Genomic DNA, 24140 nt, shown 5'->3' on the forward strand with positions numbered 1-24140 from the left:
GTACCTGCCTCATCCCCATCAACTTGTCTGGTGATCTGGGCTGGTGGCTGATCCTGGCTACTGCCCACAAACTGCTCTGCTTGCCTTGCTCAGGCAGTGTGGGGCCAGGTCCTCACTGGTGAGGCCTCTGCCCGTCTTGTAATCGTGCTCAGCTCCCCATTCCCCTTCCCTCAGGGAGCAGCCCGCCCTTGCTGCTTCCTGAGAGCATCTTACAAAAGTACAGAGAACATTTTTCTACTTAAGAAGTGTTAAATTTTAGTAACTATTTTAAAACAGTGCAGCTATAAGGACATGATCCAGAACAGTATTTCTCTAACTCTCAGCTGGGAACCATTTACAGCTGCAAAGCAGTAAAAAGCAGAAGCTCAACTCCTCCAGGGCAGCAGAGCACTAGGAAGTCACAAGCATTCGTATTTATATTTATATTTATATTTATATTTATATTTATATTTATATTTATATTTATATTACTAGCGAATGTCAATCTACTCAACTGCCAGGAGTAGCTCCATTCCTCCAGGACAGTACAAATGAAGGGTGACTATAAAACCTGGTGTTGATTCCCTGTCCCTGAAGAACTAATTTAGACGTCTAAAATAAATGAGTGAAATGCAGGAGGTGGGGGGGGTGGTGGTGAATAACATTCTCAGAAGTTGGACAAATATTGATCTAAAACAAGTAATCTGCATACTGAAGCTAATTCATCTTAAACCTGTTATAACAAACAGGACAAAAACATCAAGTAATGTCAGGTATCTGTGTACAGGCATGTTAGGTTACCAAATTACAAACACGAATTCGGAGTCTGGTATCAGCCATGCAGATGAGAGGTCAAGCACTGGAGTGCTTTAGAACTGGGGTTTAACTTTCATAATGTAGCCCTCTTACAGAAAAAGAATATTCATGTAAGAAATGACAAATCTTACCTCGCCGTGATAAATAAGGATCTGGAAAAAGGTGTCCATAAGGAGAATGCGATCTGGTAAAATGCTGCTGCTATCCAGAAGAACAGGCTAAGATTTAAAAATAAATAAATAATTGCCAACTGACGCAGAACTGAGCAATCAGATGGTATTACCAGCTTTTTGAATCTGTCACTGAATCTTAGGAACTTTTTCAATCATTTTCTAAAGCTCCGTATTTGCTCGTTTTCATGTTATACATTTGCAGCCCACACAATCTCACTTGAAGTTACTCAGCTTGATTCTGAATATATAACTTCATGAAAGTAATAAAAATTGTATTCAAGAGCTAAGACCTCTTTCATTATTATACTTTTCTAGTCTTTCAAGTATCTGCATATTTACCCCTACAATGCTAATAACTTGAATGATATTTCAATGTATAAAGATTCAGTAGGTATTCAAGTATAAGATTTGGGGGTTGTAGGTTGTTTGGTTTTGGTTTTTTTTAGTCTTGTCCTTGCAGATATTATTACTGTGTGTATATATATCCACCAATACTGTACACAGTAAATACTCATGATTTATGAAATCTGATGTAATATTTAAGATTTTAATCCACCTTTTTAAGGGCAGTGACACTATGTTGGCACTATATGATTTAATTGAATCAGTACCATATGATTTAATTGGATCAATCTTATTAGAGATACCAAAAACATTAACTATTCCAAGAATCGAAAAGATTACTCATTCTACACTGAGGTGTCAGCTCCCACTTGATCATGCTTCTCCTTTGCATCACCCATGTGACTAATTATTATTCATACATGCAAGAATGATCTTACACCTGTGAGTAGTTCTTCACAAACCACCTCACTACTTTAAATTAAACTCCACTTTTAAGTCTTGTTTTTTATCCCCATGGCAGTCTAAAAAAAAAAAAAAAATCCTAACAAAAGTCAGAATTCCAGCCTGCCAAGATCCTTGCCTACTATGTTTGTTTTCAGTGTCTTACGGTTTCCTCACTCTCTCTTACCTATCAGATTACTTTTGTTGTCTCCCTATCTTACACTTCTTTCACAAGCTTCTTGGAAGATTATCTTTTTATTTCAGGTTTATATGGAATGTGCCATTATAAGGTCAGATGGAAGGTTCAGTACTAATTCTATACATAATGGTAACCACATCAAAATTAGAACCTTTGGATGAGGGTGTTAAGATAGAGGGAATTTTGTACATTTCCAAAAAAACTCAACTTCTTCAAACACTACAGAAGTGCATACACTTTGAAATAAAAACAATTTTGTTAACGTTTACATTCTGGCACCACTAAAACAAAAGCAAAACTCTTACGGCCCACAAAAACTAACAAAAAAAACAGCATTCCTTAGTTCAAAACATCATCTCTTCACAAAGTGACTTTTGTTCTCAAGACTACGCTACATCATAATACCAAGATATGCCTTGTTCTTAGTATGTTCTATACTAAATTAATCTTTTTTCTCATGCAATAAATTTTAAAACACATTTTATAATGTATAACAGTGAGAACAACAATCACCCCTCTCTCAAAACAGCACCTTTCAACCCACTATTATGTTAGATATAACGATACCTCTGGAGGCCCATTGAAAGAGTAGGCATAAAGAATCGGTTGAACCATGATAAGCGACTGGGTTAGATCTTGACGCATAAAATGATGACGATAATATGAGCTCTCATCTGGACTGTTATTAAAAACTTGTAAGAACGGAGATCTTCTCAAGTGAAACATAAACTGCAAAACAAAAACCATCTGTTAGAACTTTCACAGATAAAACGGAGAGTTGTACTAGGAGAGAAATGTTTTCCACAAACTAAACTACACAAGACCCATGCACAACAAAATGGAGTTCCAAGTTCTTTAACATTTCTAACTTGCATAGGCACCTTCGCCAGTTTTTATATCCTGTCACGGGAGTAAGAGAGAGAGATCAGAATGGATAAACCAACAAAGCAGCTTTGAATTAGTAGAAAAGTTGAATATTTCTTCTTCTCCAGTACTAAATGATAAATAGTATGACTGAATATTGCCAAACCCTTCCTTTACTATGAGTTCTACTGTTCCTATGAGGGAGGCCGCTGTGCTTGAACACACAAACTAAGTTATGGCACGTGAACAGAAGAAGAGAACATTAACCACGGCAAAGCTGAACTTCGTAAACTGGAAAAAGCAAATCCTTTCATTGCTGAATCAATCTCTCCACAACACTTAACACCTTGAAACAGATCGGCAAATAACTTGAACAGAAGTATCATGGAAGTCTATGAAGAGTCCAAAAGCAACGTATCAGAATGGATTATTAGCAAAGCAACTATTCAAAGTTTAATATAGTCAAGCTCAAGTTCACTTCACCAGTGAAGTGGTTCTTTTCAGGTCAGTATTATAAATCATACATGAAAGAAACAACAAAGCAAAAACGTATGTTTTCTTGTGCTTTCTGTATTTCTTCACTAAAACTGTCCTTAAAAACAGTGTCATTATCTGAATTACAAACTCAGGTACAATAAGGATTCCATTATAGGAGAAAAAAAAAATAAACACAGAGGGAGTTTAGCTGTAAGGACAGAGGGCAAAAGAGGACACAGCAGCACATACAACAGAAGCGATTTGCCTAATGTCACAGGCCAGGCAGTAGTCAAGGGCAGGGGGTCTTTTCATTCTGGTATCCAGTGCAAAGCCTTATTTTACTCTGTGCTACAGTGCTGCTTCCTTCATTAAGCATTCTCTCTTTATCCCTTATAGACACACCTCCCTTCTACTCACCTGGGGGTAAAGCGAAAAGGTTTCTGAAAATCTGAAAGAGCTTGGATCATCCTTGTGATATTCTCCAAATTTCTGACACTGGAGTAAAAGAAAAATGTATCTACATTAAGAAACATACTTGCTTGGTTATTTCCTTACTGTAAGTTTGTTTGTTTTCAATAGACATAGGATTTGAGGTGCTTACAGCTTTGTAAGCAAACAGAAACCTAGCAAAAAACCTGACATAAGTTCTTTTCTTAACAAGCAGTGATTTCTTTGCATATAAGGTTTTAATAGCTTTTTGGTTTTCTTCTCTACAATCACCAAGTGGAGTTAGATGATTAAACAGCCCTGAAGAACATGTTTAAATATTAATAACTACTTACTTACATGTAAGAAATAAATAAATAAATTAATAACCACCAAAGACTGAACTTTTGAGAATAAAGACATTCCTATCATTTTCTAGGTACTTTGCTGGGGGTTTTGTTTGCTAAAAATATTTCATCTACATCATCACTATAGGCAGCAGAAAGTAGAGAAAGCTTTAATTTCTGCTAATCTCATGCGAGAATTTCTCTCAATTGCTGGCAATTACTAACTGCTGGTGACTGAGGAAACATTAATAAGCAAAATAAAAACATATCTGCTCTTTTTTCCATTTAAAATAGAAATTCTCAGTTAAGTCTGCATACCCACTTGTGGAAGTGAAGCATTCAGTTGAGGTTTTGTTTTGTTTTTCAAGAAATAATCACTGAACACTACTCATTTAAGAATGATACGTCTGAAGACAAGAAACCAATCTGACTCTTTTAACATAGTGCATTTTACCAGTCGTATAAGTTGTCTGTCCAGCCACCTAAGCACATCAGGCCCCTCTTCTGTCTCTGCTCTATACACTGCCAATCTAGCCATGAGAATCGCAGCAGCTTCCTGATCAAAAGATGCAGCAATGTTTTGAATCTGTGTCTGCGCATCTGCCCAGCTGCAAAAGAAAAATACATGTATTTGCACCACAGTGAAAGGAAAGATGTCCCATCTCAAAATATCACTTCAAAATTAAGGCAAAGAAAACAGGTAGCAGTTTAACAGACAAACTCATGCTGGAGCTTCAAAAATCTACAGGGTATAAATGAGTAGCCTCGCAGTTAACTATTCTTTAATTAGAAATGTCCCTTATTTGTACAAATGCCATGTAATCAGTGAAATAAAATATAGTGCCACTTATAAAAGTTATTATATTCGAAAAATGATTAATCACGAAAAGTAAGTTACAGAAAAACCTTTCCGTAAAGCTCATCGAAGATTCCCACAATAGCAGTTTTCTTGTGCACCTGTTCTGGGATCTAATTGCTTGTTCTTTTCAATTTACAAGGTGAACTATTAATCCGTCTTTTTATCAGTCGCCAAGAAGATTTACTAATATAACTCATGTAAGGTAATAAAATACTCATATTGACAGTAAGGGCAATGCTTTTTTGATAAACTGAACTTTCCATCGAACTAACCAATCAATAATCTCCTTGAACTTAAAGGAAATGTCATGTGACATTGAAAATATGCCTGAATAATATTAAACATCACTTGCTAAAATTGTGAAGTAAATTGAATCAAGGAAGCTGCAGGTGAAGTTTATACATGAAAAAAACAGGTATTTACACCACCCTGAACTGCAGCTACCACTCTCAAGTTAAGTTATGAAGCGATCTTTGCCATTCCCTAAGTCTGACCATCTCCTCCATTCAGGCCATAGAATTTCACTCAAAGCTTCCTCTTCAGCTAAAATCACTTGGGTTACTTCAGAGCACTCCCGTAACATCATTATACAGCCACTGCAACCTCTTGGAGAGGAAAAAGCCCACAGAACAAGACAGGCAACTGTCTCAAAGGTATGATCATGACTTCACCACCTGTGGCACTGCGTACCCCAGAACAATAGACTGGTTACAAAATCCAAAGATTAAAAGGCAAATATATATCCTGCTTTTTTGAAAATGATTCATCTCAAGTAAAACATACTTTCTGGCAACTGTGGTCACTCTGATACGTCTCTGTCCACTGGAATGCTGGTACTGAGTCACAAATTGGATTGCACCACGTCCTCCTTGAGGAATGGGAGCATTGTGCTAAGTGTGGGAGGAAAAAAATTAAATGGAGGGGAATCTCAAGATTTCACAGTGTAATTCAAAAACATGTAAGTGAACTACTAGAAAATGATAAAATTCTTAGCAATAGGCAGCTCAAGTTATATAAATGCACTGTCTGATGCTTTTATTATGTTGAGTATCTTTAATAAACATGGCTAAATAAACCTGGAGACTGTTAAGGGATGTTAGGAACAGTTGGTGCCTCCACCAGGCACCCTTACAGCAACCAATGCTCTCTCCTTCCACATACCCTTACAGAGTCAATACTTTCAAAGGGGCTGTGTCACAATTGCCGATTTCATTAGATTCTATTTGAATCTCACAGGATTCACTAGAATTACAGGGCAACAAATTTGATATGACTCTAAAATGTTGATTAATGAATCCCAGAAAGCGCCATCAAAACTTAAAGACTGGAATACAGGTATAAACTGAAATTTCAAAATTCTGGTTGGTAGAAATACAGGTTTATATGCTACTAACAAGGTAAATAAAAATTCCAAAAGAGAAGGACAATTGAAATCAACAATTACACAGCATGACCAGCCCAGTTTTAGTGCTAGTAATGAGACCAAAATAAATACGCAAAAAGCAAAATGAAAAATGGCTAAGGTAAGTTCAAGTTTTAAAACCTTTGCATAGGTTATAATGTATGTGATACAGCACACTAAATATATAGAAACTACAGCCAGTTCACATAGTCCCTGAGGTTCAAACATTAGGAAGAAGGGAAAGTACTAGAAGGAAATAGCACATTTGATTGCCATGTTTTTATCCTCTTTCCTAGTACTCCCTCGGGGAGACAGGAAACCAGGCTATATGCCCCTGAGGCATTTCCATGAAGCCAATCTTTACTTGCAAATACTGAGCAATTAAAGCATAAATTAAAAATGTAACATTATGGAGTAATTACCTTGTAACTAAAACATCAGAGAAATACTGAAAAGCACTTTAAAATGTACAGATTACAGTATCTTCACATATTGCAACTGAAATGTATTTTAATAAGTAACACTGAAAAGAAAAATTGGACTTAGATTATCAAGTCTATCTAAAATTTTTAGAGCTCTTTGGTTCTCATTATCGTATTCAAGATTAGCTCATCATTAAGCTGTTACTGTCCATCTCAACTTCGACAACACAAAATGGCAACATCTTTTGTATCCCTGCTACTGTGCTTCAGGGAGCCACACAAAAAACACAGGCTTTGGCAGCCACATAAAATAAAATTACTGTGTTTAGTAGACAAGTAGACAAGTATTTATTACCTGGTTGACCACCTCAAAGTACAGTGCAAGTGTTGTAGTAGGATTAAGTCCACAAATCTTCCACTGACAAGTACCTCCTGTTCCAATCTCCTGTAGAAAAAATTTATAATACCTTAACAAACCAGAAGTATTACTTTGTTCATGAAGTACATCTGGCCATTATAGGTAATCGTTTATGACTACTCTGTCACAAGTTTTCTCCCTGCCAGCTTCTCAGACAAACACTCTTGCAAAAAAACTGCAGTGTTGATGCAGGAATAACAAAAAAGGAGATGGTTGCAAAAGATTAAAACATTAGAAAGACATGGAGATAGCATTAGAAAAATGGAAGAGGCAAGTCAGAAGCAGGAAAAAGTGCTAGACTTTGCTTGAACAGTCCTCAAGAGAAGAGGTAAGAAGCATACGTAAGTGGAATGACTCTTCTAAGGCACACCAGTAAAACTTCACGTAGATAGCTTACATAGTATACAGTATATAGTTACATAGTCTCTAGTAACTAGCAAGGCAACTGCATACAGATAGTGATCTATTTCAAGTGACAATTCCTTTTTGTCATGCAAACAACATAAATACCCAGAGAAACCAATTAAAATAATCAGTCATCCATAATGGACCCAGAGAAACCAAACAAAACATTCAAGGACAATTATACTGGCAATACTGTCGCTGTGCTTGCGTTCACTGTTAAAAGCATTATGGCTAGATTAATTGCCCAGTTACCACATGCAACAAGCTGCATACATCTACATTTTATTCAGATGTTTTACCTCAAAAATTTTAATTCAGTAATTTTAACAGAAAGGTTTTTGGAATAGAAATTAATCACTATATAATTGCAAGGCAACAAACGTTAATTCACAATTAAATTTTCTATTATCTCCTATGATTTAAATATGTAGCTTAAATAAGATGATGTACATTGAATTTAATTCCAGGTTTTTAACTTTTATTGTAATATATGCAATCATTCAGGTGAGGAAATAAGAAAATCTGTACCAGGACACTAAGAAAAAAAAATTTTGATTATATTGATATTTTTAGTTCACAAAGATGTAATCATAAATACAAGGAAAATCTAGGCATGAAAAATACTTGATTAAAGCAGGCCATCTGTAAGAACTTTCATACTGAAAAGTGCTCTATTATGCAGACTGTTAGGAACAAACGTGAGACTTTTCAAATGTAAGACATTTGGGTTACTTGCAGGAATTTTTTTTTATTAGTAATCATGAAAATTAAGCTGTAATAGTATTATTTGATAAGAAAATATGTGAGGATTTATGCCTGATGTAAATTTAAAGGAGTCACTTCAGAAGCCTGTAATAGTTGGATATTCTTATCAATTACTTAAATGTGCATTTGGTGAAACAGCTATACAAATAGGAAGGCGGGGTCAAGACAAAGCAGATGTTTCCATGGTCTTGTGTCCTCATGTTCTCTCAGTCTTTCTAAACAAAGTATTTTCATTGTTCTCTGTTTGGATAAAAGACATACGTCTGATTTTAACAATAAAGCATGCTAACTCACTTCCTACTTGGTTTCTGCTTTGCCAGCATATAACTCCTCCGTAATAATTTTAAAGCAACCACTCAGTGGACAAACCTAACGAAGTAACAAGTGATCTGCATGGTCTAATACAACTTGAATCTAATCTAGCAGTGAACAGCAGCTTATCCAAAAAACAGCACTTGCATGTATTTAATTTAAAATTGGTAAAAAGTAAACACTCTTTGTTCCATTTATCTTTGCTCCTCTCTTCAAATCCAGAAATCCTAAATCCTCTTTTTCCACAGTAAGATATTACCTTCATTTACTTACATACCTTCAAAGTTTACTTACATTTTCTGAGACACAAGGTCCTTTAGAGTTGAGAGAGACACAGGGTCCAATCGCTCCAGAAATCTTTACTTCCCTGGAAGTCTTCATATTTAGAAGAAAAATATATATTAACATGCCACACTAAGAAGAAGTCAGTCTTATTTTATCATTAGTTAATGAAAACCTTAATGCAAATCAGACTCTTGATACCTTTAGGAAAGTTTACACATATAATAATGCTTGATACATTTAGAGAAACTTTTAATGTGCTCACTTTCTACATTTAATTACATATGTTTGCTGTACCATTTAGTATATCTGAAACAATGGCATGAACATAAATTAGAACATGGAGAAAAGCTGCTGTTACTTATAAACCCGAGAGCCTAGAAAGTATACTAGATAATGTCTATTTTCTAGTAAAGTAATCAAAATATTCACAATATGAGATTAAAACTGAAGACTGATAAGATAAGCCTATACATGCCCCACACTGAATTTATACTATCTCCTAAACATATCTAGCTAAAATCAAAATCCAGTTATTTACATTCTTCCTACGTCATTTTGAAGTGATTTGTACATTCCTCTAGAACTGGGGCTCCCTTTTCGCATTTTCCAGGATCTTCCAACAAAATTCACAAGAATATGTACATGAAAAAAAAGGGTTCAATTATTTGTCCTGGTAGTAAAAACTTAAACAGAATTTTACAGAACAAGAAAGTAGCCCCACATTGTGGGGCAGGATTGCAATACCTTGCAAGAAACATCATGGAAGACCATACCTGAATCTACAGCACATTCAGCTCTAAGCTTCTCACAAGAGCGGAGGTGAAAATAGACATTGTTAAAGTACCAGAGTGGATTCTGATAAGGATGGAAAATGAAAGGAAAGCTGTCCTGGACTATGTAGAGAACCTGGACCTAAATCCAAGAAACACCCACTACTGATACCAAAATCTACACAAACGGCATTGTGAGTTTCTAACAGAGACACTGATTTTACTTCCATCTCCCTTTTAGCTGTCACCAAATGCAGCGTTAGAAGGAATTAACATTATACCTAACTCACATTTACAGAATCACAGAACTGTGAAAAGACTGCGAGGCAGTAACAGCTACGTCCAAGCCAACCCCAACATCTGTTCAGCACGTTCCTAAAAATCCCTTAAAGCACAGAGATTCCACAGTTCTTAGCCATCCTGTTCCAGTGTTTCACTAACACACTGCATTTTTTATTCTTACCTTTATTTCTAATGTGCCACCAAATCCCATTTTAAATTGTCCTTGCATATCTTTTGTGAATACTCTCTGAAAGGTTTGTTTGAATAAAGATGTATTGAAAGAGTCTCCCATTACCATGTAGCCTCTAGACAACAACAAAAGGAACAAACAAACAAAGCCCTCAAGTTAAAACAGATTACTTACTATGCAATAATTTAGCACATGGGATTTAATATAGTTTATTTCTATTAAAGGCTAAAACTAATGACAGTTCACGGTGAGGTACATTTTTGCCTTCTTAAAATGGACTATCATTAAATTAATATTTTGCTACAATGTTAGGGATGAATTTCGTAAGTGAGCTTCTTGCCCAATCAGCATCTTAAGGTCGTTACAATTATAATACATAACAAAATCTTTCACTGGGAAGATACTATACTGGACTTGAACACTACAAATGACTCACAACCTTGTCAAGCAAAGTCAGTTAACTACTTCTAGTTCACTATTCCAAACCTATTACCATGCCATTTTATTTTGAGTAGTTCACTCATTATTTCAGGCTTAAATCTGTGCTCCAGCAGCATGATTTGCTTTTATGCTCAGCAATATTCTGTGGATGTAATTGCAATGGTTGCCACTCATCATAAAATATCACATACTGCATTTAGGAAATAGTAATGGGAGATATTATTGTTATTAATCCAAAAATATTAATTCAAGCATATTAGTAAAATATGTTAATAGGTCAAACATTACACCCAAAAGAAGTTATAGGAGTTTTCAGGTGGATACTCGAAGATAGAAGACAAGAGACATGGGCAGAATCAGAAATCTCTCCCTGTATGCAGGATGTAACCAAATAGGAACACAGAACAGCTGTAAGAGAAACAGACAAACTACACATTAAGGCTAGTTTTGCTGGAAGAGCAGAAACAGGCTAAGGTGAGTCACAAGAGGAGAGAAAAAGAGCAAAATTACACTGCGGTATACAGAAAAACACAGCTTGAGTTTGATGCAGAAAAGGAATAGAAATCAAATGTGCAGCTAAAGTGATAAATTTAAAGATCCTAAGCAGGGGAATCTCCCATGCTAAGGCTACACAAACACACCTCTGAAAAGAAGCAACCCAGCAGTGACTAGCATGGCCAAACTGGCCTGAAACTCAATGCCATATGTTCATCACAACCTGCGGCTGCATCTCTCATTCTCCTTGGTATGCCTAGAGAGGTAGCATGTGCTCAGTGTCCTTTGTCACATGAAGGTACTGACAGGCACCTAAGGCAGCCCATTATCCACAGATATACCAGTTATTAAACTGATAAGCAAAGATGCTTCATTTAATTTTACCTGCAGTTGGTATTGAAACAGTTAACAATAACAAGCAAGAAAAATGAGCTTAGCAAAAGAATCCAGACTGAATACAGGAGTCTAACCTAAAAATCAAATGGTATGTAAAGCAGGTGGCTATATCAGCAAAGATGAAATATTATGAGTGTAGAAAAGACTTTCAGAAAGAGAAAGAAAAAGACAAGACAGTCGTGGAAAAAATATGGAGGAAGAATAGTCAGGATTTACAAAATGAATGAGGTACTTAACATGCAAGCAAGAGGCAAAAGTTATCCCAGGCTGTACATCTGCATAAGAGGAAGGGTGAGGATGTCATCCACAGTGACAGAAAATAGAGGAGTGGTTTCATGAGAAAGACTAGAACTTGCTATTATCCTGTTAAAATGAACTGATGTCAAGACAAGCTGGAGCGAATAAAAGACCACGTCTGAAACGTAGAACTGGACAGAGGGATCAAAAATCAGGAGCAACAGATGTACCTGATAATTAGCTAGGAGTGTAGGTGAACCTATGAACAACAGCATACAGAAGAAGGTCACAAACAAGACAGAAGAAATAACACAGAACCACTCTGAAGAGCAAGAAAAAGGATGACAGGCCCTTATCTTTACCGAGACCTGCAGCTTACATATACACACACTGAAAAACAGCAACAGTACATAGGATAAACTGCCTGTTTAAAATATATCCATGTTATTTAAGCCTCAAACACATCATATTAAAAAAAAAAAAAACAAAAAAACACGCAAACTCCCTCCTGATTAAATCCACAATTATGGTGACAAATTTGCCAGAGGCTGAGAATTTCCAAAATTCCAGTACAAATGCAATGATCACAGTAGGTTTGTGGGGGTTTTAGGGGTTTGTTTGTTTGTTTTTTTTTTTTTGAAGTAGCAGAATGTTTTTTGGTAAGTGCTTCCTGTTAAACAATTTTAAAAAATTAAAAAATCCCACAACACTCTGCACCTTCATATACTACTTAAAAATGAAAAGGCACATACCCAGTGTAGTTGGGACAACACTTCATCTCCAGAAGACCAGTCTGATCCAATGCACATGCATATATGTCAATAACGTGACCATTTGTTGCAGCCCGATTAGCCAGGGCTTCAAAATGCTAAATCCAAGATGAAAATACAGTTCATGGCAATTTATGACGTGAACTCTCCTCATCTTCATACTAAATCCTGAACCCCCCAAATTTTTCTAAGACAACATTATCAGACTTTTTTCACATCATATTCTAATACAAGTCAAAAGAGTATTTTTCCCTGAAGTTAACATTAAGAGTGGAATTTTCAACACCTGTGTTTTTTTCTGAGCAGCTGAGAACCTGACTCACACTAGACAGACCAGTGGTTGCTATTTGAACTAGAAAATTACTGCGATCTTTTCTTTTTAAACTTTGCATTAAGTACTACATTCAACACACAGAACTGAATTTACCTTTCTAATCTCAAGCGTCTATAATGACAGGCACCTGCGACTGAGCTAACCATTTACGTTCCTATTATAATCAGTTAAGATGAATTCAACAGGTTTTGGGTGCAGCTGACCTGCCCAAATGTACACTTAGGATGACAGGAACTATGACTAAACTCTACTGCCTAACCCTCCCTCAACTACAGAGAGTTTTGAGCAGATGTCTTAGAAGCAGCCAGCCTTAACTCTAGATATATCATTTAGTCACATGAATCTTCTCTGACTTAAACCAGGGAAACACTCCAAAGAACTTTAACGTAAAGCTAGACAAAGTCCTAACTCAATATACTGAAATTTCTGTAGAAATTCCTAAAGACATACCACTATTCAGAGGCAGATAAACAAAACCACACAATTCCCACCTCGTTATACATTTGCTACTACTAACAGTATTTTACAGTGCCAGGCAATGCAAATGTTTACATACTAGTAAGATGCCTAAAACATCACCCATGATCATCTCTTACCTTCGTACCCTTTTTAACATATTTAGCGTTGTCTTTTTCAATGTCATGCCATGATCTTATAGGTAACTTCAATTCATCCCCTACAACCATGCCAGGTCCTTGTGTAGCTGGTCCTCCAATGAACATCATTATACGTGCACCGGTATTAGGAAAAGTGCACTGCAGGAAACAAAAGACAAATAAAACCATCCAGTTTTGATACAAATTGAACAAAAGAAATAGCTATGCAGGTATTTATCACGTTGATAGGATTCTAACAATAACTGTACTTTTTCCCTCCCAAAACTTAAATCTGCCGTTAATTCAAAGTCTCAATTCTGCCTCATTAAAATGCGTAAACACCTACAATTACACTAAGCACGTAAGGGATAATATCCATCAGAATCATCGTACAAATCTAATATGCATCAGTTACTAAAGCTTTTAAATATTGATTGTGGCAGCTTTTCTGCAACAAAATGATCTGTCTACATATTAGCACAACTGTAGTTAAAGCTATTACCTCAAGGAGCCCTACAGCTATAGAAAGAGCCACTCCAGAAGACCGTAAGGGCCGTTTTCCTTGTGGAACAGGCCAAGGATCCCGTTGCAGTTCACCCAAAAGATCAGTAAGATTCATATCAATTTTCTGCACTGGTTGCAAAAATCTGTAAACAAATCCATGGAATTAGTTTAGATTCAAATTGTTAAATAAAAATGTTATCAATTGCTCACTAGAAATATATTAGACATGTATTAGCAATGTCTAATTCTAGATTCTAGGCTGGATTCAGAGCAATGTCTCTGTCTCACCAAGATAACGCAGTTTGGTATTACTACATACACAGCACACTCAGCTTCAGAAGTTCAGCAAAGAGTTTGTAAAACAAAAACTTGCTGACAGAGATACTGCCACTATCTAGAAAGAACCCTATCTAGACAGAAGAACACAGCAGATGATGACTTATGAATCTCAAAAAGAAACTCAAGTTTCACTACTTCAGTGAAAATCAAAGATCAGAAGAAACATTAACATATAAAGAATTTTTCATGCACTCTGCTACAGGGTAACTACAAACGCATCTATTTATTGGGAGGCAGAGACTGCAAAACTGTCTCTCTTTTTTATCATTTCATCAATTTCTTCTATGTCACAGTGGGATATGCAGGAGAATCAAACACCAATCCACAATTTCCAAATGAGAGGCAGGCGGGGAGAGGAGTGGAAGGGGAAGAAAAAGGGAAGGGAGAACTGGAAAACCACATAAGAAAGGGCACTAAAGCAGCTATTAACACTTCCCAGCATACCAGCCAACAGAAGCATCACTATTTACATGTCTATAGCATCCCTATGTAACATTCAGAACACTTCCAAACCATCATCCAGATGAGTTACTATCACTCATTAAGTTTTCCCAGTACAAACTGTAGGAAAGAAACAGGCTATAACCATCAGCCTCCTAGCAAATTTGTGCCTGATCAAAAGGTTCGACTGTCAGCTGATTTTTTTCATTATCATAAACCAGAAGTTTTCCAGTAGATTAGTGTAGTCAAGGTATATTTTTAAATGTTTTAAGCACATTACCTATTAGAAGGTGGTGGCTGCTGCACTTGAGGACCCCGACCAACTTGTGAAACAGCTACTTTCGTAAGCCCTAGCATTTCCTGTAGTCAAATACATAAGGTTTTATTACAAAATTTGTTTATAGACTATTTGAAGTTCTTCATCATCATCACCTTGATTTCTTTTTGTTTGCTTTTGTGTGTTACCTGCAGCTGTTTTGCAGATAGGTCCTTTGTTCCTCTGAAGACATAACTTTTGGAAATTCCTTCACAGCCAAGCTCATGAACTTGCACCATTCGGCCAAAGGTAATGAGACCCACTAACGCCGTTGGTGGCAGGAGACTCAGCGACATTTGCATGGACTCCTTCAGAGCTTGCAAGTCTTCATCTTCCATGCATGTGTCCACAACATAAAGAAATATCAAAGGCATCTGAGGACCACGCTTTAAGAAACACAAATATAACCACATAAAAAACAAATCTTGCAATATTTACAGGATCAAAAATGAATAAAGTACATTTTGCAAAAGTTTTAATTTAAATCATACCAAGAATGTCAATGTTCCATCTAACTTACCTCCCACTCAAGTAGTAATCAGTATCTGGGGCTAAAGGGGAACGAAAACCCTACCATAATGAACTCTGCACAAAAATTAAATGCTTACTACAGAAGAAAAAAAAACCCTTTCAGGATGCCATGATAGTTTTGAAGCATGTGCCAATTACATACATTTTTTAATATATAATGAGATTTTATTACTCCAAGTGAACATAATAGTCATAAAGCTATTCACAATTATAAAATATTCCAACCTGATGACATTCTGTGGTATTTCACCTCATGATTTTACTCTAGAGATCATCAGTTCTTTTTATTCTTTGTAAACTAATTTTGCTGTACTACGAGCACGTATTCCATTTACTTTGTGTTACACGAGTTGGCAAAAAGTAGAGATTCTGTTCAGTCTTCACTCTTCTTTTCATGGCTGAATACCTCATTGAAGTCTTATAAATCTTAATCTTCAAAAATGGAATTTAGGGATTACAAATTTGCAGTTGCAAAAGTTTGCAATTTTGGATTGTAGGTCAATTTTTTTTTCAGTCAAGTAACTTCTATCCTAAAAAAGTATGAATATTAACATTCAAACATCTGAACTGAGAATGTATTAGCTGTTTTCTCTAAACCAGCTAGCCCTAAAACTAATTCACAATCATTCAATTACAAACTAAATTGAAACAATTAATGAGAGATGAATCAACAGTCAGCCAAATCTGAACAGAAATTGAGCAAGCAGCAGCAGTAAGCAGAATCCTGGCACAAACACAAATTAAACTCCTGGTAAAGAAACCAACCTAATAGAAATACTGCCTTTAGGACAGATCTCTCTTTTTTCTCCCCCTCACCCCCCCAGTCTTATTAGCGATCCTTGCATTCTTATAAAAAGTTATGTCTTCCATTTCCAATTGATGACATAATATTCAATCTACTAACAAGCACATACAGGCTCATAGTCATTAAAAAGCAGTGAAGAAATAAAATTGAAATTAATTATTTTTGTATATTGCAATGTTACAGATGTTAAAGATATTAATTAATGATTTTACCTGTACTACATATTCAATGCTGGAGAACTGAGGCAAAAGTTCAGCTGGCTGATTCATTTCAGATATGCCAGCATAGGTAGGAGGAAACTGCAAATAAAAACACAGGAATTGAGTATAAACAAAAGATTACAACTTCTACAAAAACATACCTATAGACTACTTTCCTCTGCAACAGATGTTCACTATTGCTGTCATGAAAAAAAAAAATCTCAATGCAACCTCTGAAGATATAACTTCACACACTCTTGCTGTCAATTTCAGTTCACAACTACAATTTGAAAAATTAGAATTTTCACTTATACCTTATAAAAAAAGATTTTCTATATCCTGAATATTTCATTTTCTTACCTGATTTCTCTGATAACAAAAGTTGCAAGCCCAGAGTTTTGCTCGATAATCCACTTGGCTATAAAAATACAATAAGAGAAGTTTATATAGCATGAACAATTAATTTTCCTCCACTGACCCTAGAATACATTTCTTTTCATTTTTCAAAAACACACTGACTTTGAAAAAGCTTCCTCCTAATATACTTTCTCCTAAATATTACAAATTCAAAATAAGCGTAGTCTTACACAGATATATCAGCCAAATTATTGTCTTTAGAGAGGAAGAATAATATTCAAGGAAAAGAAGCAAATAAGAAATTTAAGAATACAGACTCAGCACCTTTACTAGAGACTTTCTGCATGGTTTTAGACAAATCATTTTAACTCTCCCTGCCTTTGAGTTTTGCTCCTTTCTCAGCCTACATCTACTATCTGTCAGAGTCTGGGACTACCCTGAATACACATTGCACCCTAAAAAAACAGGTTCCAACTTAACAGCCCTCTCTCTAGTGAAAATAGCTTTTTTTTCAATTGATGAGCCTACCCCCTTTTATCTACATTTTTATTAGTATTCAGATAGTTAAAATAAAAAATGCAACTTGTATCTTCATGCCATACAGACATCTTACAAAGTCCTACTCACATCTTAAGGGGAAGTAAACTTTACATGTTTTCAAAGTACACTTCTTTCCATCACACCTTCTCCTGTCTACAAGGGCAAAAGTCTTTTTAAAATACCATTAAATCTTTCGACAAATCCCAGCATGTTGTAAACACAACACAGCTCTATTGAGATCAAATGATCTGTACCAATTTCAGGGGCTGCAGATTATCTAGCCCAATACACTGTCACACAGGCTTCAAAAGGTCGCCCCAAATCGAGTCTCTAATCACACCGTGTACAAAAAAAAAAAAAAAAAAAAAAAAAAAAAAAAATCCAGTCATGACTTGCATACATGAGACAGGGAAAATGTACACAGTTCACTGTAATGTCAGGGATCTGACTGACCCTTTAGAGCTTTGTGTTTCCATTATTTTTCTTCCAGCCCTCAATAAAAGATAGCTGAAAAAGTTAGCTTCCTTTAAGTCTGACTTCCAGTATTATCAGCCACCGTATCTGTTTAATACTGAAACACAATTTTACATCTGCTTTGAAAAAGTCTTTTCTCCCAAGTCGTTCACAAAATTGAGTTAGATAGTTCTACAGGATCTTTTACAACATGTCTAATCTCTCACTATCATTCAGTACCTTTCCCATGCCTATCAAACTCCACCTTAGAAATTGTTCTGTTTCTTTTCCATATTTCTGTGATTGGAATGACGTATGAAACACTTCCTCTGCTTCCAATCCAAACTTATCCATGACTAGTCTACAATCATTTGTGCTTGTGCCAGTATCACCCTTTAGCTTAAACAGCTTTTCACCCTCTCATGCCTACTTCTGATGTATTTATCTATCTATCCCATCTTTCAGCTTCTGTTTTGGTAAATTAAACGAGCTCGCCTGCTTTGGTCTGCAAATGCAGTAAGGTCAGTAATAAACACAGTTTATTTTACTTCGAAATTAAAATATATTGGGGCCTAATAGTTAAAAAGATATAGCATAGTAACTTTTTACCCAGGTAATTTTTTAGAGGCGAAATGCCCCTAGAACACACCTCTACACATCTCAAGATGTGTAGTTCCAGAAAAATAAGATACTTACTCATTAATTAAATGAAGTACATTGAAAAGACTAGTTAAACGAAAGCCATGTCTTAAGTATGTCACATATGCAAATCTACGGGCAGAAAATTCTAAGATGTAGAAGTTTGAGCTGTATATTCATGTGAGGAGTACCTGAACTTCCACATACCGATCATTTGCATAGTTTAACTGGCACTATTCTAAAGTTTGTAAGGAAAAATATTGGCAGAACATATGTATTAGGCTTACCATAAGGGATTCAGAACAGCTCGACACGTGGTCCTGCTACACAAAACTGGCTCATACTGAATAGGAGGCAAGTCTGGCCGTTCTTTCAGTGGTGTGAAGAGGGCAGCCACTGGGACTACCATTCTCGTGGCTTCAAGACGACTTGAAGGCCAAACATTCCAGCTGAATCTAACTCCATCTCTGTCCTCATTCTGCTGGATAAATTCCAGGAAGGTTGTCATGGTCAACTTCTCTGTTTATCACTATAATAAAGAGGTAACCATTAGCAGAATGTTGAAATGCAAACATTTTTAACCACTAAATATTCAATGTACTTAATGACAGTCACACATTCAAATACTATCACTGTGTTACAATCAAGAAACACTGAGTAGTGCTTCTAAAATCCTAGAAGCAACAAAACAAATTTAAGACTCCTAAGATGCAGCAACCTCTTCAAATAACAAATATTTGACATAGTGCAAGTTAAATACATATTGTTAATATAGTCCATCTTCTGATGACTTCTTGACTCAAAAAATAAACTCAGGTGAGAAATGTTGTAACTAAAGCCAATAATTCTAGGGTAAGTCAGAGCAGAAAACATGCAGCACACTAACACACTATAAAAAGATTTGCTTATACAAAAAAAAAAAATGAACTCTGCTTTAAGGCCTTTCACTAATGCATTTAATTATTCATTCTGCTCATTATTCAAGAACCATTCATTCCTGCAATCTGTTTAATCCTCTGATTTCTTTTAGGAATCAAATAGCAAAAGTATTTCTAAGTGTAATTGTTTTACATCTTCTGCTGTGTCAAATTTTGTAAGAATTTTGTAACCATAATTAACCATTTTCAGTAACTCATCATGTGGCCTACATGTAAATATAAAGGAATAACAACACTATATTCCACAAGAGTACACTCCTATAACAATGCTAGGAAAACAACTTTTTAAGAAGTACATGTGACATATTCCACTACATTATATATCAAGATGCACCTTTCAACAACTGTTGGAACTCAAATTTAGCATTTTGGGCACCGACCTAAGGCTTTCAAAATTTTCAGCTACAGTTACTCAGAAGCTGGAGCACTGAGGAATTACAGACACATCTGAAAAGCTCAACAGGAGCCTGTTAACATCTGGGAAAGCCAGCAAGAAGCACCCCCCCCCGCCATTACACACCCCCCCAAAAAACTCCAACACTCAGCTATATCCCCACTGTCCCTGAATAACTCCTGTATGCTTCCCACTACATTTTGTAATACATTAGTTATACAAGTTTTTCCAGCAACTAGGATATCTAAACTCCCACTGCCTAATAATTAAGAATTTACTGTAAAAGTCTACATGAACCACATAAGAGGTAGCCAAGAAAAATACCCCATTACAGGTTTAGCCATGGAGAAATGCCCCTGAATCGGAATTTAAATCTAGAATTCTCACAAACACACTGATAACCCTCTTAGCCCAGCAATTACACATGCTACGGAAGACTGGAAAATTCTTCACTTCTAAAGACCTAGCTCTCTTTACTAAAATTATAATGGCATTGCACCTTTAGTTTATATGACAGTTAAAAACTTTTCAAGTTTTTTTAAATTATAGTTCAACTTTATAGTTTGATTCTAATGCTGACTTTTAACAAAACAGATTAACAACATCCATAAAGCAAAGAGAAGCCCTGCCTTTCACAGTATCACTAGGAAATAATCAACTGTCAGCATGTGATGAAAGCTACAAAAAGCAGCCTCAAAATTATTCTTATAGAACATGATCTGACAGGCGGGGCGGGCTCTCGTCACGGACACAGAGGGCATCTGCCGCATGTTTAATAGCCAGCCCAGCTTTAAACCGTGACAATAGAGTACCCTTCTCTCACAGCTTTCCACGGGTGCTATCACCATCACTTATCTCCACATTGTAATAGAAATGCTATGATAATAGTCTGCCAACATTTTAATGGACATGTCATCTTACTGATACTACGAGCAGATCTACGTGTCACGGCAATTGCAACACAGGGAGCCATACGGGACTTTGTGCAGAAGAGCACTTCAACCATTGCTTTTGCTGAAATCGCTGCAAGGCCATCAGGCTGAACGAGGCCATCGGGCAGAGGACAAAAATGACCAAAAAGCAAAGGGAGAGAATATCTGAACTCAGCATTCGTACAGAGGGATCAGAGACGAGAATTGAGCTAAGAGAGGATAGAACAGCCTGGTATCTGAAAAGGAGCTAGTATTTAAGAAATTTCTCTACAAATACATCAAAATCCATCAATATTTTGTGCAAAAGATAAAGGAACATCATCCCTGAAAAATGGGGTATTGATACCACAATCTGAATGAGGAAACAATCTCAAATACAACCACAGGCTGAATAATTTTAAAATGAGAGATTAGTCAATTATCTCCTGAGAAGACAGAGAAAATTGCAACTTAAAAGCCATTTCAGCCATTCCATAGGCATCTGCAATGAAATCCACCAACTCCATCTCCATACACTGCAACATGAAGTCCCACTTTCTGCACTGAACTTCAAAGTCTTTTCTCCACATTTTACTCTAGCTACATTTAAAATGGTTTTATGCAGACATTGTTTTTACTGCTCAGTTACTGCTCCACAGAGGACAATATACAAACCCCAGTGTGCAGTGACTAATAAAGTGCACATATATACACAAAAGATTTGTTGGATTTATTGACTTAAATACCGTTACTGTCTAGTAAGGTATGCATTTCCTATTCAAAAGCCAGAACCTGCTAATCAAATTTTCCTCCATCTTTCCTTCCATCCTTTTCTTCCTTTCCAACAGTCAATAATGCTTACATGTTTCATCACATATCAAATGTGAAACTCATGGTCTGGCAAGTTACATTCAGTTTTGATAGCATTGTTATAGCTATCCAGGCACGTTTCCTTGGATAGGTGTGGAGATATATCACAATAGACCAGAACAGCAAACCCTCCCAACCTACAGGCTACATATCAAACTTCATACATCTGGATGCCACAAAATACACATTGCCCACCTCAGAAAACCACAGAGAAGTGATCTGCAGAACAGCTGAATAGCAACACCACCCATGTTGAGGTGTTACTGCTTTAGCTTTGCTGCAGGACAGGACACCCAGAGACCAGCAGTCCTTCCTGGCTTGCTCCTTCCCTTCTGCTGCTGAGGTTGAATGTACCTCACATCCCTGCACCATGGCAATCTTGCTCTGTGTCACACAAAGAAGCCACACCTGAATTGCATAAAGTGTCACAGACTGACTACACCCAACTATGAAGTCTTGATTCTCAGGTAAATAATAGTATTTATGTAATTACTCTGACTAGATGCAAGAATACAGTTAGGACTTTCTAACCATCACACATATCAAATGTTTCATATACGATTCTTTCAGCTATCCTATAACTGAATGAATAGTTCTGAAATACATTACTTTGAAACGACATTATTTTTAAATGCTTTTGGAAGCTACTGCAAACAGTAATGATAGTTCCTTCAAAACAGATTATTCTAAAAGCTTCTCCTTCATCTCAGCACCTTTAAACATTTACACACTATATGTAAATGTGTCCCGATACGGAAGATCAGCAAAGTAATATCCTCTAATCCTTCAAAGCACATAAAAACAAAATCAAAACATTTCACTCTACAGCATTTTAAGAGTTCCAGCATAAAGAGGTCAGAGTCCCTCATATGACCACGTATTTAAATACCACTACAACAGTACAGTTCACCACGCACTTTTCTTACAACAAACCTATTCTTTCAGTTTATTACGTGCTAACAATCTGGTAAAATAAAAGACATTATTAATAAGCTTTTAATTATTTTTTATGACAAAATCAGCATTTCAGATACAAATCTATTTCAGTTCCAAGGAACTCAAATATATGAGAATGACTTAGTACTTAGCTAAAGCAACTGCAAGTTGTCAAACTGATAACATAAGAAATTCATTTCCACTACTCAAACACGGCCATCCTCCAAACCTGCTTTCCCAGTTTTGTTCACTATTTTTTTTTAAACAGAAATAACCCACCTAAATCAAAAAAACACATATTCAAATGCAGCAGGGCCTGCCTAAACACAATTTCTGTGTAGCTTTACCTATACAGCAAGGCGCCCCTGGCAGAGCCCCTGGCAGTGGCACAACGACGCGAACACAGAGGAGCTCCAGGAAAGCAGAGCTGCAGCCACCGCCGGAGCGAGCCGGCCTTTACCCGCGGCGCAGCGGCGGCTGTGCAAAGGCCGTGCCGTGCCCCGCCGGCCGCACCTACGTGCCGGCAGCCCAAGCTGAGGACGGGGCTCTCGGCGGCGCACACACCCCTGTCCGGGGCCCGGGAGGCCGCGCGCAGCGCTGACCAGCCGCCGGCGGCATCCCAGGCCCCTCAGGGCCGCCCGGGGGCCCCGAGACCACCTTCAGGCCGCCCGGGGATCCCCCCCACCGCCACGGAGGGCGGCGTGAGCGCCCGAAGCCTCCTGAGGGGAGGCGGGGAGCTCCCTACTACGCTCCCTCCTGGCTCAGCAGCCGGGCGGGGGCCGCACGGCCCGAGGGCTGGGGTGCCCCCCGTACCCACGCAGCACTGGGAGGGTGCTGCCACTACGGCACCGGCCAAGGGCTCTCCTCCCCGTGGCACCCCCCCAAGTCCTCCAGCCGGTCGTCTCCGGCTCCCCGCGCCCTACCGCTGCCCCCGTTAGCCCCTGTCCCGCCGCTCACCCTGGTCCCGGCCACCGCCGCCGCCTCCCTCGCTCTCCCCCGCCGCCTCCCTCGCTCTCCCCCGCCCGCACGCAGCCGCCCCGGCGCTGCCGACGCAGCCAACATGGCTGGCGGGAGACTCCGCGCCACGTCAAGGGGCAGAGAGCGGCGGGCCGGGGAGGGGGCGGGCTGAGCTCCGCGGCTCCCCCGCCGCCCCCCACGCCGCGCAGCGGGCGCCCTCGCCGGGCCCGCCTGTGCCCCGCGGCCCTCCCCGGCGAGCGGAGCGGAGGGGCCCGGCGTCAGCCATCGCACACCGCTGACCTTCGCTTCACCGCCCTGACGGCTCCTGCCCGTGCGTGTGTGCGCTTTCTTCCCTGTTCGACTTTCAGATTTCTTCTAAAGATCGTTTGCCTCAATCTCGCTCTTAAAACCGCTGGCGAAAGGAGGCATCCCCATCACCGCGGGCACTTCTGCCTTCTGTACCCTTCGGCTGCGCTCGGCTCCCCCGGGCTGCGCCTCTGCCCGCACTTAACCGGAGCCGTTCTCACCCCCCGCCGCTGCTCTGTCCTCTGCTTGCGAGGGGC

The 24140-nt window shown here is 38.0% G+C and overlaps 1 protein-coding gene across 2 annotated transcripts in view; it reads right to left on the reverse strand.

Moving 5' to 3' along the window:
• SEC23A (SEC23 homolog A, COPII coat complex component) overlaps window positions 1-24140 on the reverse strand; it is a 30484-nt gene extending 6344 nt beyond the window's left edge. Inside the window, exons 1-17 of one of the 2 annotated variants that reach the window (XM_068399145.1) lie at window positions 23878-24140; window positions 18859-19100; window positions 16943-17000; window positions 16595-16681; window positions 15196-15432; window positions 15011-15090; window positions 13949-14093; window positions 13447-13605; window positions 12499-12614; window positions 10169-10292; window positions 8945-9025; window positions 7106-7195; window positions 5710-5816; window positions 4522-4675; window positions 3712-3789; window positions 2521-2682; window positions 927-1013 (exon numbers count right to left, since the gene is read on the reverse strand). In XM_068399145.1, the coding sequence (XP_068255246.1) occupies window positions 927-1013; window positions 2521-2682; window positions 3712-3789; window positions 4522-4675; window positions 5710-5816; window positions 7106-7195; window positions 8945-9025; window positions 10169-10292; window positions 12499-12614; window positions 13447-13605; window positions 13949-14093; window positions 15011-15090; window positions 15196-15432; window positions 16595-16681; window positions 16943-17000; window positions 18859-19079 (1986 nt within the window). In that variant the 5' untranslated portion in view covers window positions 19080-19100; window positions 23878-24140. Of the gene's footprint in view, window positions 1-926; window positions 1014-2520; window positions 2683-3711; window positions 3790-4521; window positions 4676-5709; window positions 5817-7105; window positions 7196-8944; window positions 9026-10168; window positions 10293-12498; window positions 12615-13446; window positions 13606-13948; window positions 14094-15010; window positions 15091-15195; window positions 15433-16594; window positions 16682-16942; window positions 17001-18858; window positions 19101-23577; window positions 23656-23877 lie in introns of those variants that run through there. The other variant, XM_068399146.1, reaches the window with a different exon arrangement.

The sequence above is a fragment of the Nyctibius grandis genome, chromosome 4, assembly GCF_013368605.1.
Source record: "Nyctibius grandis isolate bNycGra1 chromosome 4, bNycGra1.pri, whole genome shotgun sequence".
In the NCBI taxonomy this organism is placed as follows: Eukaryota; Metazoa; Chordata; class Aves; order Nyctibiiformes; family Nyctibiidae; genus Nyctibius; species Nyctibius grandis.